The following is a 16,982-nucleotide window of genomic DNA, read 5'->3' as shown; positions in this document are numbered from 1 at the left end:
AAGAGGTTTATAGAAATGCAAGACGACGCTTTTGGGGAACACAATGTTCTCCTCGGTAAGTCCATGTACATTGTTAGGCTATGTTACCACTAAGGGACCATAGCGGGGAAAGGCCGGCATCTCCTGATATTGATGGCTGCAAATCATGATTATTTGGTGCCGTCAATACAACAAGATGGCTGTCTTTCCCCGCTATGACCCCGTGGTGGGTATATAAACAAATGACAGAACTTACATACTCTGTACTTGAGCGATATTTTAGCAGTGTGTCCAGTGTGCGGCACAGTCTACGATTGCGGACTTACTGTAATGTAACTTACGTAGGTAAAGTGATCGCGGGCTTATAAACTCTGAGAAACAAAGGTCTCCGCCGCCTAACAAAGTATCTGACTAGTCTACAATTATTACCAGACCTGATGCCGATACAAGCGGGGTCTCCAGGAGACGGGGGCAGGGGCTCTCTGTGCGCACAGACAAACTCACAGCTGCCAACAAGAATACAAGTTACACAAACTTCTCTCTGTATATACAGCAGCGTCTCGACCTACAAGTATCCAAAGCCAGAACTACTAACACCAATGGTTTCCTTAAATGCGAATTCATCTAAAAAGCTAAAATGAGCGAAAATACGAGAATAATCAGTATGTTCGATTGTAATATGTTATCCTAGATACCATGAGCACCCATAAAGTACTGTAATAGTGTATACATGACACCGGCCACTCCGAGCAGTACTGTAATAGTGTATACATAACACAGGCCACTCCGAGCAGTACTGTAATAGTGTATACATAACATTGGCCACTCCGAGCAGTACTGTAATAGTGTATACATGACACCGGCCACTCCGAGCAGTACTGTAATAGTGTATACATGACACCGACCACTCCGAGCAGTACTGTAATAGTGTATACATGACACCGGCCACTCCGAGCAGTACTGTAATAGTGTATACATAACACAGGCCACTCCGAGCAGTACTGTAATAGTGTATACATAACACAGACCACTCCGAGCAGTACTGTAATAGTGTATACATGACACCGGCCACTCCGAGCAGTACTGTAATAGTGTATACATGACACCGGCCACTCCGAGCAGTACTGTAATAGTGTATACATAACATTGGCCACTCCGAGCAGTACTGTAATAGTGTATACATGACACCGGCCACTCCGAGCAGTACTGTAATAGTGTATACATGACACCGACCACTCCGAGCAGTACTGTAATAGTGTATACATGACACCGGCCACTCCGAGCAGTACTGTAATAGTGTATACATAACACAGGCCACTCCGAGCAGTACTGTAATAGTGTATACATGACACAGGCCACTCCGAGCAGTACTGTAATAGTGTATACATGACACCGGCCACTCCGAGCAGTACTGTAATAGTGTATACATAACACAGGCCACTCCGAGCAGTACTGTAATAGTGTATACATAACACAGGCCACTCCGAGCAGTACTGTAATAGTGTATACATGACACCGGCCACTCCGAGCAGTACTGTAATAGTGTATACATAACACAGGCCACTCCGAGCAGTACTGTAATAGTGTATACATGACACCGGCCACTCCGAGCAGTACTGTAATAGTGTATACATGACACCGGCCACTCCGAGCAGTACTGTAATAGTGTATACATGACACCGACCACTCTGAGCAGTACTGTAATAGTGTATACATAACACAGGCCACTCCGAGCAGTACTGTAATAGTGTATACATAACACAGACCACTCCGAGCAGTACTGTAATAGTGTATACATAACACCAGACATCTTATATTACCTTTGGCTGCTGACATCATATAGACAAAAGGCTGAGGCACCCAGCGGGGGGGGGGGGGGGGCGGGGTGTCAGCGCAGAAACAGAAACATGAATCGGCTATAAGGCTAAATGCAGCTCAAATCCTGGGAATACGAGGGAGAATGAGCAGGCGGGCGCACGTCCTAGAGAGCAGATCGCAGCTCCATGATGGATATACAGGGGTCTGAGAAGTCATAGAACAGCAAATAATCAAACGTATGAGTGATCATCTATAAACAGGGTGGGAAGGATTTCTCTTAACACCTCTAGGCGATGTTCACACATAGGATTTCTGTCAGTCTTTTTTCAATCCAAACCAGGAGTGGAAGAGACAGAGCAATTTGCCCAGAGATTTGCCCAGTTTCTGTGTTTCAGATGAACAAAAGACTGATAGAAATACTATGTGTGAACACGGCCCCATCATAATATAATTACTAAAATGCCTCCGTCCATGCACTGACCCCCGGACTGTACACGGTTTATGCCACATTTCAACAAAATGGGGAAAAAATATATAATAAAAAAATGATTAATTTTTAATAAATAATAAATCGGAGTACGGTGTGAAACTAACTGATTTTTAATTCTCAGAAATGTAATGAATACTTAAAATAGTTTACACTGTGTTATGTGTGTTGTCCTGTATATACTCGTACCATACCAGTATACGCATGCACAACCATTGAGCCAAGAAGTCGGGGGGGGGGGGGGTTTGGGGCGACTAATGACGGATTAATTGTGGTTTTACTCGATGCTACAAGCCAAGATACCTTCTCAAATCTCAATAGCAGCTCCTGTAAGCTGAAGTTCAGACCAATCATTGTCAGATACATCCCGTGCCGACTACATCTTCCTGGGAAGGTTCCTTTATTCAGTCTCCAAAGTCTTCAGTATCCTTTCAATTCAAAATCTCCCACCCCTGAGAAAGCTGGGTTTCCCTTGCACTCTTCAGTCTTGTAATGACGTCCTCCATCCTGGGGCTGACGCCCGGCCATGTCCGCTTAGTTACCCGGCCTCCATGCTGCTGTTCTCAGACACAATCTTCTCCGTGTTCCTCACCTTGATGATGTCCTGCGGCCTCCAGACTGGTTTCCAGCTCAGGGTTTGGTCTCAATTACAAATGCATAAAAAATCCTGAACTGGTTCTGGTCCATGAAGAGAAGAATGATGCATCCCACCGGTCACAGAGTTCAGATGCAATAGGTGCAGGACATCAGCTAACTACATGCAGATATTGCACAGGAGCGACGTTGCCATAGAAATCACAATGCATATTGTGGCTTCTCATTGTGGAAGGATGCTGAGCTCCAAGTGGTTTGCAGCCCCTTCCTACAAATGTTACGACGTGATCTGTGAGGCTGGTCTAGGAGCAGATCCCATTCCCATCCGGGCTGTATGAAAACTAACCCTACTATGGAGGGGAGTTGTTTATTTTGCTTTTTTTCATTCACATTCTCCTTTTTCCACTACCCCCATAGCCGCTCTACGACTGTGAAGCCCTCCCACTTCCTGAGGCCTCACTCTCTGTATAACTTCTGCGCCTCAGGAGAAAAGCGGAGCAGAAAGCAGAGATTGCTGCCCATATCCCCTCCCTCCCGTCTCCCCTTAAAATACAAACAGCACCGGGCATGGAAGGAAAGGCTCCACTTACAAGCTGTTTAACCCCTGTGCAGTCCCAGATGTCAGCTCTCTAGTCTGCTGGGGAAACAAGGGAACAGATTCACTCTCTAATTGGCAGGTGGGTCAGCAATGAGGAGCTAGAACGTCCTCCACGTCCAGGACTATGGCGATACACACAAGAGTTTCATTGGAGTTCGCTTGTTTGGAAGACAAGATCAAAGTCCGAGTACAGGGAAAATGCCGGAATCCCCGGATACCTGCCTATATGTGAAGAAAAATGCTACAAACAATCACTGTAATCTGTAATGCGTCTTCTCTATCAGCCATGCTTGCAGGCAAACAAAAGATGGCGCCTGTCCCGGCTGCGATGCCAATCACTGGCTGACAAGCAAAGTTACAGGAATAACTAAGCCAATCGATTTGTTAGCTCGGTGGTCGACTTATCAGCCGGCTGCCTTCTAGCTCAGTGCCGCTCCTCCCCGGGTGTCTGGAAACTTCTCCCAGTTTCCAAAGACTGGATCCAGCTTTTCCCAACACTCAAGATGGAGCAGAGTGCAAAGATAGGCCGAGTGCAAAGCTAACAATGCGATTTGCTTCATTATTACCGTATATCTGCTCATCTCTATTCCTGAGTATTGGTTTTATCTAGGCTGTTGGCCACGCTGATAAGGCGCCACTTATTGCACCACGCTCAATATCCGAGACTGTGTCCCACCAAAGCCAAACTGACAGTCCGATGGTGGTGGTGGGAAGAGGTGGTGGTGGGAAGAGGTGGTAGTGGGGGGGGGGGGGGGGGGGGGTCGGGGGTTGGAGCGGATGGGGAGCAAGGATCTCTATGGGGCCAGGATCTCTCTTCTCTTTGGAGCCAGGATCTCTCTCCCTCTCTTTGGGGCCGAGATCTCTCTCTCTCTCTCTTTGGGGCCAGGATCCCTCTCTCTCTCTCTTTGGGGCAGAGATCTCTCTCCCTCTCTTTGGGGCCAGGATCTCTCTCCCTCTCTTTGGGGCCAGGATCTCTCTCCCTCTCTTTGGGGCCAGGATCTCTCTCTCTCTCTCTTTGGGGCTAAGATCTCTCTCTCTCTCTTTGGGGCCAGGATCTCTCTCCCTCTCTTTGGGGCCAGGATCTCTCTCCCTCTCTTTGGGGCCAGGATCTCTCTCCCTCTCTTTGGGGCCAGGATCTCTCTCCCTCTCTTTGGGGCCAGGATCTCTCTCCCTCTCTTTGGGGCCAGGATCTCTCTCCCTCTCTTTGGGGCCAGGATCTCTCTCCCTCTCTTTGGGGCCAGGATCTCTCTCTCTCTCTTTGGGGCCGAGATCTTTCTCTCTCTCTTTGGGGCCAAGATCTCTCTCCCTCTCTTTGGGGCCGGGATCTCTCTCTCTTTGGGGTCAGGATCTTTCTCTCTTTAGGGCCAGGATCTCTCTCCCTCTCTTTGGGGCCGGGATCTCTCTCTCTCTCTCTCTTTGGGGTCAGGATCTTTCTCTCTTTAGGGCCAGGATCTCTCTCTCTCTTTGGGGCTGCTTCTTCGACAATTCAGTGAATGACAAAGTCCCGTATAGTAATCAGGCAATAAACATCCGACACTTCTCTCCATGTAGTCAATGTTCTGCAGGATCCTGCCATATAAGTTAGTGGCACCCGTAGTACAATGTCAGTTTTTGGTGGCAGAGCTCGGTTTATTTTACAGCACAATAAGGACAGATCCTCCAGTCATCACACAGAACGGTAAAATAGCAACCTGCTTGTTTTTCAGCTTTACTATGAACATGAAGTGGGGAAGCGGAAGCGTGCGACTAATAATACTAAACGCCGCGGACTCCAGTGCGGAGTGTAACAGATGGGGGAGGACACAGCGAGCGCATCACATTAATGTTTCCACTCGTTTCATTCTCTTCCTCTTCCCTAAATGCGGACAGACAAGGTACAGACCCCATGTGTCCCAGTTTTATCAGGACAAGGTTTTTTTCATCACTAAGAGGATTTAACCCACAAAGCAATAAATGAACAACTTAGAAGAGAGCGAGCTTTACTACCTGACAGTATCTGGTGGTAAAACGGGAAAACAGCATGAGCCTCGTAGGGATGGACAGCAGGCAATGTGTGGCCCCGAGAAGCCCATTAATGTAGCGGCCGATATATACAGTATATCAGCCAACCAGCTGGTGCAAAACAAAAATTATCATACCTGGTCAAAACATGCCAAAGCTTATACGGTCCAGGCGTGATCGCAATCACCCATCTGTAGCTGCGGCCCTGTAACTATGGGCAGGACTACGGAATCCCTAATGCATGGACCCATTCATATAAATAGGTGACCTGGCAAGGATTACGGCCCCAACATGGATCTATAACACCTACAGATGTGTGTATGGGGCCATAGAAATTAGTAGGTCCCCATTCTGTCCGTATTTGTTATGAAGCGGATGTAAGAAAGAGGCCTTGCGGCTACACTACCATCCACAGAGTTTTTACCATACATTGGGGAAGCATTAAGACCCAGCATCCTGACCCAGGCAGCACCCTCGCCTTTTTCATATTATTTGACTCCATGCATCCTCCGTAGAACGTCCGGTTTTCTTTGTTTCTGGGGTCGGTTATCACTGAATCTTCTTCTGACGTCGCGGATAGCTTTCATGATGGGCAGATACAATAGCTGGAGAGAAGGGACAGTGCTCTTCATGTACGTACAGTGTTGGTCCCAACATCGATCAACCTTAGACGGGTTCTCCCCTTAGTAGCACATAAAACACAAGTCCTCATGAAGGACTTATAATAGGATGTCGCCATATCAGGGTGGTCATAGGGGTGACCAGGGTGTCATGGCCTGTAACTAGAGATGACAAATCATCTGTCTGGACAAACCAAAACGCTTCATTTCATCGGCAAGAGACTTATCAGCCGGCTGCTTTTCAACTTTGCTGCTCCGTACCACTCCTCCCTGGGTGTCGGGAAAAGCTGGATCCAGTCCTGGGAAAGCGGGAGAAGTTTCCCAGGACTGGGCACAGTTTTTCCCGACACCCGGGAAGGAGCAGCACGGAGCAGCACAGATGAAAGGCAGCCGGCTGATAAGCGGTTTTCTTTGTTTAGACGGGAGATTCGCTCATCTCTACCTGTAGTCATTGGATCCAAGAGAACTAGACTTGGTTTTCAAGATTTAAACGCATGCTTTCTAAGCGCTCCTGCTCTGAACCACGTTATGATTTATTTATATACATTTATTTTAACCAATAAATCCTGGCGACCAAGTCCAGTTGTCGAGTTTTTGCACCAGGATTCTCGGCTTTTTGTATTCTTTGTACACAGGGCAGAAAGCGATTTCTATTGGCTTCTCAGCAGTGAACAGAGGATGACTATGCAGAAACCTGGCCGGGGGAAGAGGATGTGTGTCCGCCCGCACTCATCTCACTGGATGGACAGTCACATGGTTACACAGTCTGAACACTAGGTGGAGCCATTCAGGGTAAATGTAGAGGAGTTTAAAAAAAGCAACTAAATGGCATTGTTCATGATCTACAGAACACAATACACATGATATTTAACCATTAAAGTTCTCTTTGTTTTGGGTTACGCACCCTAAAGACCTTAAGGGTACAAACCCACTTGACGTATTTGCTGCGTGAATCAGTCTTAAAAATAAGCAGGCAAAACGCAGATTGGCTTTATACAATTGTCCTGCGTTAAAATACGCAATTGCGTATTTTTGAAGCGTGAAGCTTGTTGTTAGCAAAGCATCAGTTGTTAACAACCTGTGCGAAAAACGCATGTAGCTTCATGCTTCAAAAATACGCAATTGCGTATTTTAACACAGAACAATTATATAAAGCCAACCTGCGTTTTGCCTGCTTATTTTTAAGACTGATTCACGCAGCAAATACGTCAAGTGGGTTTGTACCCTTAAGCAGATTCAGAGTCTGGAAAATGAATCTTTTTTTTTTTCCTTCAGTGCCCCGTGCATTCTGACCTGACTCAAAGCATAGGTAACACTTTGACTGCACTAAGCAAGCGGAGCTCCCCTTTATGACTGTCCAGAGACCGAGCCGATCGGACCCCATAACAAGCAGCAAATTATGGAAAAAATACTTTGTAGACCAATATAAAATAAGAGTCACAGGGCAGCGATGCCGGAAAGATTTACTGCCAAAAACCGAGATTTTTCATCGATTCACAACCACTTGGGGCAAATGACATTTCTTGCATTGTTCGTCAACACAAATAACGTACAGATCTGCTGGCCGTGAATCTGACGCATTTACATACACTCCTGATGGGGAGCGTTTTGGCAACAATATTGTTTTTTTTCTGGCAGTAAATTATTGCAAAGCCTGAAAATTATTCTATCCGATGAGGTAAATCATTTAACAAGAAACAGGCAGCGTTGTGTAAACCGACCGTCCATTTATAGAGGAAACCGAGGAGGGTGACAAACGTCCAGAGCTACACACATCAGATTTCACATCCTTGTTGCTGATATTTATGGCAGAGAACGGGATCTGCAGATTTCCGCACATATTACTATTACTATACTGGGTTATACTAATATTACCGCCTATTCTTTTCCCATAGCGATGAGTTTTTCTAGATCAAACTGTACAATGGGCCAAATGCACAATATCCATTTAGATTGGCGTAATACTCAGGTAGGATATTTTAGTCCAGAAGAAGTGTGAACAAAGCCTAAAGAGGTATTTCCTTCTAAACTTGTTATTTCCTATCAATAGTATAGAGGATAGCATGCTGATCACTTGGGGGTACCCTCAGCAATCAGCTTTTTATTCCCTATACTATGGCTGGTATTACATGGCCCGAGGACGGTTGTAAGTTCGCTAACAGAGCCTATTACACAGCTCAAGGATCTGTGCAGCCCTTGTTTTATACAGAAATTAAGTTATACTTACTGTATATAGAAAAAAAAGTTATACTTACCTTACCAGGCTTCCCAGTGTCCTGCAGCCCTTTCGCTGCTCAATGCAGCCGCTGCTGACCCTTTTGACTACGTCTCTGAAGTGACTGGTACAGTGAATGGTACAGTGAATGGTACAGTACTATGGGCAGTGATCGGCTAAGAGGCCTGCCACTACAAAGATAGCCCCAGAGGCGTCAGGACACCGGAGCCTGGAAAGATAAGTATAATCTACTATTTTACTTACTATTTTTCTGTCATCAGCTGGTGGCAAAGCATCATTATTACAGGTAACAATGTAGACAGTGGCAAGTAGGTGAGAGACAACAATCAGCTGATGATCGGCTCCTCGTCTGATCCTTGTCTTTATTACACTGTGAGATATTCACTAGAATGGGCCTGATTGGCTGTTAGGGCGCTGACACTGGTCCCAGCAATCAATCGATAATCGAGCGGACACTTCATTAGTGCCCCATATCTTTCTGTATGTTTGCAGGATTGTTAGTGCAGCCCCATCTGAACTATCAGCCATATAAAAGTCAATCGGCTAGAACAACGGTTATTGCGCTGCAGTCCGTCCATCTAAACGCAGAAAAATCACAGATTCCAGGATAGACTCCCTGTAAGGGTTGTATCAATATTAGGGTAAATAAGTTATATTCTTATAGAGAGAAATGTGCATGTACTGAATATACTGGAACGGAGATAGAGATAGAGATAGATATATATATATATATATATATATATATATATATATATATATATATATATATATATAATATCACTGTACGCAGAACATTCATCTTCCTATTTTCTTTTCTACCTTCATAAAGTTCCCTCAATGTCTTTCTGTCTTTTGAGAACTATCTTCCTAATCATCTGGAAGTGACGGTTATATTTATTAGAGAGCGACACTTCAGAGCGGTGAGTGATTTACGACAAGTGACTCCTGAGATGATGATGATCAGCCACTTGGCGGTATATAGTGACGGAGGTCCGTACACTATGAAGGACATCCAACATAAGGGCAGGATCAGAGTCCGCTCATAAATCAGTCAGGAGGAGGAGGAGGAGAGAATCTCGTATCGCTGAGGTTTTCGGCAGCTTTGTCTCCGTCCTACAAGATCTTACAGAAATCACCTTCAGCTAATCTATGTATCCGTCCCCTCCATGAAGCCCACGCCAATCCGATAACACAATATACAAGGAGAAGGACACAAGAATTACATAGCATAAAGAAGAAACACAAAGACAACGGAGTGACCTGATAAATAAGGTTCTCATCAACCAGTGACGGCCGCCAGCACATAGGGCGAGACACCAAGAACTTTCATCAAAAAAGGTCAATATACAATTTTTTTTTTTCTACTTAAAGCAAATGTATCACTATGTACATCACAAAGCCGCGCGACAGAGAGGAGGGGAGAGCGCGACAGAGAGGAGGGGAGAGCGCGTCACAGACAGGAGGGGAGAGCGCCACAGAGAGGAGGGGAGAGAGCGTCACAGAGAGGAGGGGAGAGCGCCACAGAGAGGAGGGGAGAGCGCGCCACAGAGAGGAGGGGAGAGAGCGCCACAGAGAGGAGGGGAGAGCGCCACAGAGAGGAGGGGAGAGCGCCACAGAGAGGACGGGAGAGCGCCACAGAGAGGAGGGGAGAGAGCCACAGAGAGGAGGGGAGAGAGCGACAGAGAGGAGGGGAGAGAGCGCCACAGAGAGGAGGGGAGAGAGCGCCACAGAGAGGAGGGGAGAGAGCGTCACAGACGGGAGGGGAGAGCGCCACAGAGAGGAGGGGAGAGAGCGTCACAGAGAGGAGGGGAGAGAGCGTCACAGACAGGAGGGGAGAGCGCCACAGAGAGGAGGGGAGAGAGCGTCACAGAGAGGAGGGGAGAGCGCCACAGAGAGGAGGGGAGAGAGCGACAGAGAGGAGGGGAGAGAGCGCCACAGAGAGGAGGGGAGAGAGCGACAGAGAGGAGGGGAGAGAGCGACAGAGAGGAGGGGAGAGAGCGCCACAGAGAGGAGGGGAGAGAGCGCCACAGAGAGGAGGGGAGAGAGCGCCACAGAGAGGAGGGGAGAGAGCGCCACAGAGAGGAGGGGAGAGCATCCCAGAGAGGAGGGGAGAGAGCGCCACAGAGAGGACGGGAGAGAGCGCCACAGAGAGGACGGGAGAGAGCGCCACAGAGGGGAGGGGAGAGCGTCACAGAGAGGAGGGGAGAGCGTCCCAGAGAGGAGGGGAGAGCGTCACAGAGAGGAGAGGAGGGGAGAGCGTCACAGAGAGGAGGGGAGAGCGTCACAGAGAGGAGAGGAGGGGAGAGCGTCACAGAGAGGAGGGGAGAGCGCGCCACAGAGAGGAGGGGAGAGAGCGCCACAGAGAGGAGGGGAGAGAGCGCCACAGAGAGGAGGGGAGAGAGCGCCACAGAGAGGAGGGGAGAGAGCGCCACAGAGAGGAGGGGAGAGAGCGCCACAGAGAGGAGGGGAGAGAGCGACAGAGGAGGGGAGAGCGTCACAGAGAGGAGGGGAGAGCGTCACAGAAAGGAGGGGAGAGCGTCACAGAGAGGAGGGGAGAGCGCGCCACAGAGAGGAGGGGAGAGAGCGCCACAGAGAGGAGGGGAGAGAGCGCCACAGAGAGGAGGGGAGAGAGCGCCACAGAGAGGAGGGGAGAGAGCGCCACAGAGAGGAGGGGAGAGAGCGCCACAGAGAGGAGGGGAGAGAGCGCCACAGAGAGGAGGGGAGAGAGCGACAGAGGAGGGGAGAGTGTCACAGAGAGGAGGGGAGAGCGTCAAAGAGAGGAGGGGAGAGCGTCCCAGAGAGGAGGGGAGAGCGTCCCAGAGAGGAGGGGAGAGCACGCCACAGAGAGGAGGGGAGAGCGTCACAGAGAGGAGGGGAGAGCGTCACAGAGAGGAGGGGAGAGCGTCACAGAGAGGAGGGGAGAGCGTCACAGAGAGGAGGGGAGAGCATCACAGAGAGGAGGGGAGAGAGCGACAGAGAGGAGGGGAGCACCACATAGTGGAGGGGAGAGAGCGACAGAGAGGAGGGGAGAGCGCCACATAGAGGAGGGGAGAGAGCGACAGAGGAGGGGAGAGCGTCACAGAGAGGAGGGGAGAGCGCCACAGAGGAGGGGAGAGAGCGACAGAGGGGAGAGCGTCACAGAGAGGAGGGGAGAGCGTCACAGAGGAGGGGAGAGCGCGACAGAGAGGAGGGGAGAGCGCGACAGAGAGGAGGGGAGAGCGTCACAGAGAGGAGGGGAGAGCGTCACAGAGAGGAGGGGAGAGAGCGACAGAGAGGAGGGGAGAGAGCGACAGGGAGGAGAGGAGAGAGCGACAGAGAGGAGGGGAGAGAGCAACAGAGAGGAGGGGAGAGAGCGACAGAGAGGAGGGGAGAGAGCGACAGGAAGGAGAGGAGAGAGCGACAGAGAGGAGGGGAGAGAGCGACAGGGAGGAGAGGAGAGAGCGACAGAGAGGAGGGGAGAGCGCCACAGAGAGGAGGGGAGAGAGCCACAGAGAGGAGGGGAGAGAGCCACAGAGAGGAGGGGAAAGCGTCACAGAGAGGAGGGGAGAGAGCCACAGAGAGGAGGGGAGAGAGCCACAGAGAGGAGGAGAGAGAGCCACAGAGAGGAGGGGAGAGAGCCACAGAGAGGAGGGGAGAGCGTCACAGAGAGGAAGAGAGAGCGCCACAGAGAGGAGGGGAGAGAGCGCCACAGAGAGGAGGGGAGAGAGCGACAGGAAGGAAAGGAGAGAGCGACAGAGAGGAGGGGAGAGAGCGACAGGGAGGAGAGGAGAGAGCGACAGAGAGGAGGGGAGAGAGCGACAGGGAGGAGAGGAGAGCACCACAAAAAATAACTGTTAATCAAAGATTGTCTGCTGGAGACCTAAGCCGAGACTGAGCTGTGGTTGCAGGTTATACTGAATAATTCCCTCTAAAATATATATCAATCTGCTCGCTGCCCCCTTTCTCTGGATGTCGTTTTCATCCCCCTTAAATTAATGATACAGTGTTAGGAAATGTCCCGCTGGAGAACATAATAAACATGTCATGCTTACCTCTCCACGTTCCCCCGGTGTCCTGCTGTGGCATCACCGGTGTCCCCCAGGGGTCCAGGGGGTGACAGCTTGGGAGTGATAGTTTGCTCATCATGGCCGCAGTGCTGTCATGTCTCTGTCTGCAATTGGTAGAGCGGGCTGCCACTATCGTGACAATAATAATATTTTAAAGGGGAACTCCAGCAAAAAAAAAAAAAAGTGTTTCAGAACGTTATAACGATTTGTAATTTAATTTATTGAAAAATCTCCAGTCTTTCAGTACTTATCAGCTGCTGTATGTCCTGCAGGAAGTGGTGTATTCTCTCCAGTCTGACACAGTGCTCTCTGCTGCCCCCTCTGTCCATGTCAGGAACTGTCCAGAGCAGCAGAGGTTCTCTATGGGGATTTGCTGCTTCTCTGGACAGTTCCTGAGTGAATAAATTAAAAAAGAAATTAAGGTACTCTGGGTCAGCGCTGTCCACATAGAGAAGTGGCCGAAAGCTTTAAATGAATGAATTTAATATAATAAAAAATTATTTTAGTGCAGCACAAATATCAAAATTAATATTTGTGCTGCACTAAACAATTTTTTTATTATATTAAATTCATTCATTTAAAGCTTTCGGCCACTTCTCTATGTGGACAGCGCTGACCCAGAGTACCTTCATTTCTTTTCATTTTATTCCCAGTATTTTGGGAGTATCCTGTGTCTTTGGTACAGTCAGCTCAGCAGTCCCTAGAGGTAGTAGGCCCCTATACAGTGGACTGTCACCAAACAAGACCCTGGATTCGGATTTGTACCCTGTTGAGGGTGATCTGCACAAAGCCCAAGTGGCGTCCAGGTGAGCACCTTCTCACATAATCCTTATCCTTGGTGTATTGAGGTATCACATGAGGCGCCGGTGCCCGCTTTTTTCTTCTTTTCTCCCTTGGAGATCCTGACATGGACAGAGGTGGCAGCAGAGAGCACTGTGTCAGACTGGAGAGAATACAACACCTGCAGGACATACAGCAGCTGGTAAGTACTGGAAGACTGGAGATTTTTGAATAGATGTAAATTACACATCTATATAACTTTCAAAAACCAGTTTATTTGAAAGAAAAAGATTTTCGCCACAGTACCCCTTTAATATTTGGCCTTCAAGCGTTACAACAGTAACCTGGCATCCGTAAGTGTGGCGACACATGGCACGCCGACATCACCTTTTCCATATTTACTTTTAAAATAACTCTCAACTGCAAGGACGATTGTAATGTAATGTCTATGCACCCAAAATGACTTAAGTGTCTGGATACGGAAAGTGTAAAAATGTGAGAATGGAAACCTGCAGAGGCAAATCGTACTTGAGCGTCCGGCTCTCCCTCCATGTGCCGACACAGGGTGGAGAACATTAGTATTAATTAGCTGGATGGAGTCTTGGGCTCGGAATGAAGAGCTCAGCGGTGACAGCGAACCAGGGATTACCGCCATGGATTGGAACGTCTCCATCAAAAGAAGCTGAAGCATCGTCTAGGAGGCGGCACGGAGAGGCGACTATTGATTTACAGCCAAACTGTGACCTCAACTAAGTGACATCGCTAACAATGCGAAAAATAGGAAGAAAATGTAACGTCACAGAGGAGTGCAGGGAATTCTCATGGGTTAACATCACTTAAACTCACATGTCACAAAGGTAACGTTATAAGGGGCATACCAGCCCGCTCCACTGATATTCATTAGAAGGGACAGGATGGCCGGGGGCAGATCAGCTCTGAGGGGGTGGGCGATGGCCGGGGGCAGATCAGCTCTGAGGGGGTGGGCGATGGCTGGAGGCAGATCAGCTCTGAGGGGGTGGGCGATGGCCGGGGGCAGATCAGCTCTGAGGGGGTGGGCGATGGCCGGGGGCAGATCAGCTCTGAGGGGGTGGGCGATGGCCGGGGGCAAATCAGTTCTAAGGGGGTGGGCGATGGCCGGGGGCAGATCAGCTCTGAGGGGGTGGGCGATGGCCGGGGGCAGATCAGCTCTAAGGGGGTGGGCGATGGCCAGGGGCAGATCAGCTCTAAGGGGGTGGGCGATGGATGAGCGATGGCCAGGGGCAGATCAGCTTTAAGGGGGTGGGCAGTGCTCCTTACCGGACCATGGAGTTCACGGGAACGGCCCAGAGGGAAAACATAAGAGACATCCCAGTACAGATCACTGTACAGCAACTTTACATAAAAACATTTATACAATAAGTCATTTTCTGATGACACTGTCCCTTTAAGAACAATGAATGATTTTGAGGTCAGCTTGTTCCACGTTTATACCAGATGGTCATCACTTAAATTTAAACAATTTAACAATTTTTTGCATGATAATCTGCCAGAGTAAAAGGCCCTTTAAAATAGCCAGCTGAGGTCCCTTTAAGCCCGGTACTTTAATAAGATAGAAGCAAATCCGACCATTCTTATTGTAAGACTCAATGAACTGCATATCAAACTAGTAATAATAATTCTCTACTTTTTGTCATAATTGTCCTCCTCTCCCACCTCCTCTTCTCCCTCTTTCCCCTCCTCTTCTCCCTCTTTCCCCTCCTCTTCTTCCTCTTTCCCCTCCTCTTCTCCCTCTTTCCCCTCCTCTTCTTCCTCTTTCCCCTCCTCTTCTTCCTCTTTCCCCTCCTCTTCTTCCTCTTTCCCCTCCTCTTCTTCCTCTTTCCCCTCCTCTTCCTTTTCCCCCTCCTCTTCCTTTTTCCCCTCCTCTTCCTTTTTCCCCTCCTCCTCTTCCTTTTTCCCCTCCTCTTCCTCTTTCCCCTCCTCTTCCTCTTTCCCCTCCTCTTCCCCCTCCTCTTCTTCCTCTTTCCTCTCCTCTTTCCCCTCCTCCTCTTCCTCCTCATCCCCTTTCCCCTTCTCCCCCTCCTCTTCCTCTTTGCATTTCAGTGAGGACATAAAATAAAATATTTCTACACCCTTTGTGTAATCTATGAGCACCTGTCCCGGCCGCTCTCATTATCTCTCTACAATTAGCGACTCTCTCCTCACCGGGATTATAATGCTAATGGAGTCTAAACCGTAGGATATTAATTGATCATGTAGCCTCATACTACAAATCTTGGAAAGCGGCTTCCCGCTGTTTGCTAATGGTCTCATAGTCAATGCTTATATATAATTAACCCTTGTTATTCTTGATCAAATATGGTGGTATATTCTCTCCAGTCTGACACAGTGCTCTCTGCTGCCCCCTCTGTCCATGTCAGGAACTGTCCAGAGCAGCAGCCAATCCCCATAGAGAACCTCTCCTATTCCGGACAGTTCCTGACATGGACAGAGGTGGCAGCAGAGAGCACTGTGTCAGACTGGAGAGAATACACCACTTCCTACAGGACATACAGCAGCTGATAAGTACTGGAAGACTGGAGATTTTTATATAGAAGTGTGCGGGTGCATCAGACTGTTTGGACGTGGATTATTAGTTAAAATTCTAATTTCCTATAAATCAGAACCAGAAGGTGCAAACCATAAACCACACGAGCCGTTATCATACGGCACCGCTATAATACTCCATATATCACAGGACCTGTAACCTGACGAAGAGCAGCAGCACGCTGGGACTGACACCAATCCCTGGCAGGAAACACTGGTGATATGGAAGCCAGCTCTACACGTAGCAGATCATGTGACTGAGCTACAGATACAGCAGGCGCCAAGCTAAGTCCTGACTCAATGGCTCTTATCTCTAAATGAAGCAAATAAATAATAAAATCTGCAGATTACTTTGTTTTGTTCGCTCTTCTGAAGAATGATTTAAAGGCATTTTGCTGTGTGGAAATGATGTGGGAATAAGCGCAATTCCCTGTAGTAGATAAACACTGAGCGCCGTATAATTAGAATTAATAAGGAAATCTGCGTCTGAGCACTCCGAGCCGTTCTCTCTCCCTCCCAGAGGAACATGGCGGCTAATGGCGGAATATTCCTGACAACCGCAACGTTCTGACCTGCAGGGACAGCGACGGCCACACAGACATGGCTTTCTGTAGTAATGGGCGTCCCGTCTATGGTGCACAGAGTGATCACCTAGGACTAGGTCAGCCTCCAGGGGACACTCCGGCCTCCTGCACACATCCTTGCCCTTTAAATTCCTGTAAATTCACGGACATAAGTCTATGAAGCACAGACAGCAAATACGATGCATAGAATGGCAGGTCTTAAAGGGGTACTCTGCTTAGAACCAACTACCCAAACATTACAAAAAGCCTATTGTTACCTCTCTGTGATCGCTCCATCATCATCTTTGGTCCTCAGCTGAACGATCCCCGTCCACTGTCCGGGGTCCATCTGCCAGTGACAGCCTGCTCAGCCAATCATTGATGGGACAACATCATGGACAGTGATTGGCTCAGCGGGTTGTCACTGCCAGATAAGTCCGTCTCAGAAGTGGAGGCGGGATCGCTGAGCCAGGGACCAAAGACATTGGCGGACACTGAAGGAGCACAGAAAGGTAAGAATAGGCTGATTGTTATGTTCTGCGCATGGGAAGCAACATATAATTTAAAGAGGAACTCAAAGGCAAAATATTTTTTCTTTAAAATCAACTGGTGTTACAAATCTATATAACTTTCTAATTAAGTTCTATTAAAAAATCTCCAGTCTTCCAGTACTTATCAGCTGCTGTATGTCCTGCAGG

The 16,982-nt window shown here is 48.6% G+C and overlaps 1 protein-coding gene across 7 annotated transcripts in view; it reads right to left on the bottom strand.

The window, feature by feature from the left end:
• Positions 1-16,982, bottom strand: part of UTRN (utrophin) — a 410,412-nt gene that overhangs the window by 144,940 nt on the left and 248,490 nt on the right. Inside the window, exon 1 of one of the 7 annotated variants that reach the window (XM_069954245.1) lies at positions 2,588-3,193. The exons of the other annotated variants lie outside the window; for them this stretch is intronic. Coding sequence (XP_069810346.1) covers positions 2,588-2,650 — 63 coding nt within the window. The 5' untranslated portion in view covers positions 2,651-3,193. Of the gene's footprint in view, positions 1-2,587; positions 3,194-16,982 lie in introns of those variants that run through there. 7 annotated transcript variants of the gene reach the window in all.

This window comes from Dendropsophus ebraccatus, chromosome 15 (genome assembly GCF_027789765.1).
Source record: "Dendropsophus ebraccatus isolate aDenEbr1 chromosome 15, aDenEbr1.pat, whole genome shotgun sequence".
In the NCBI taxonomy this organism is placed as follows: Eukaryota; Metazoa; Chordata; class Amphibia; order Anura; family Hylidae; genus Dendropsophus; species Dendropsophus ebraccatus.
This window is presented reverse-complemented; position numbering and strand designations above follow the sequence as displayed.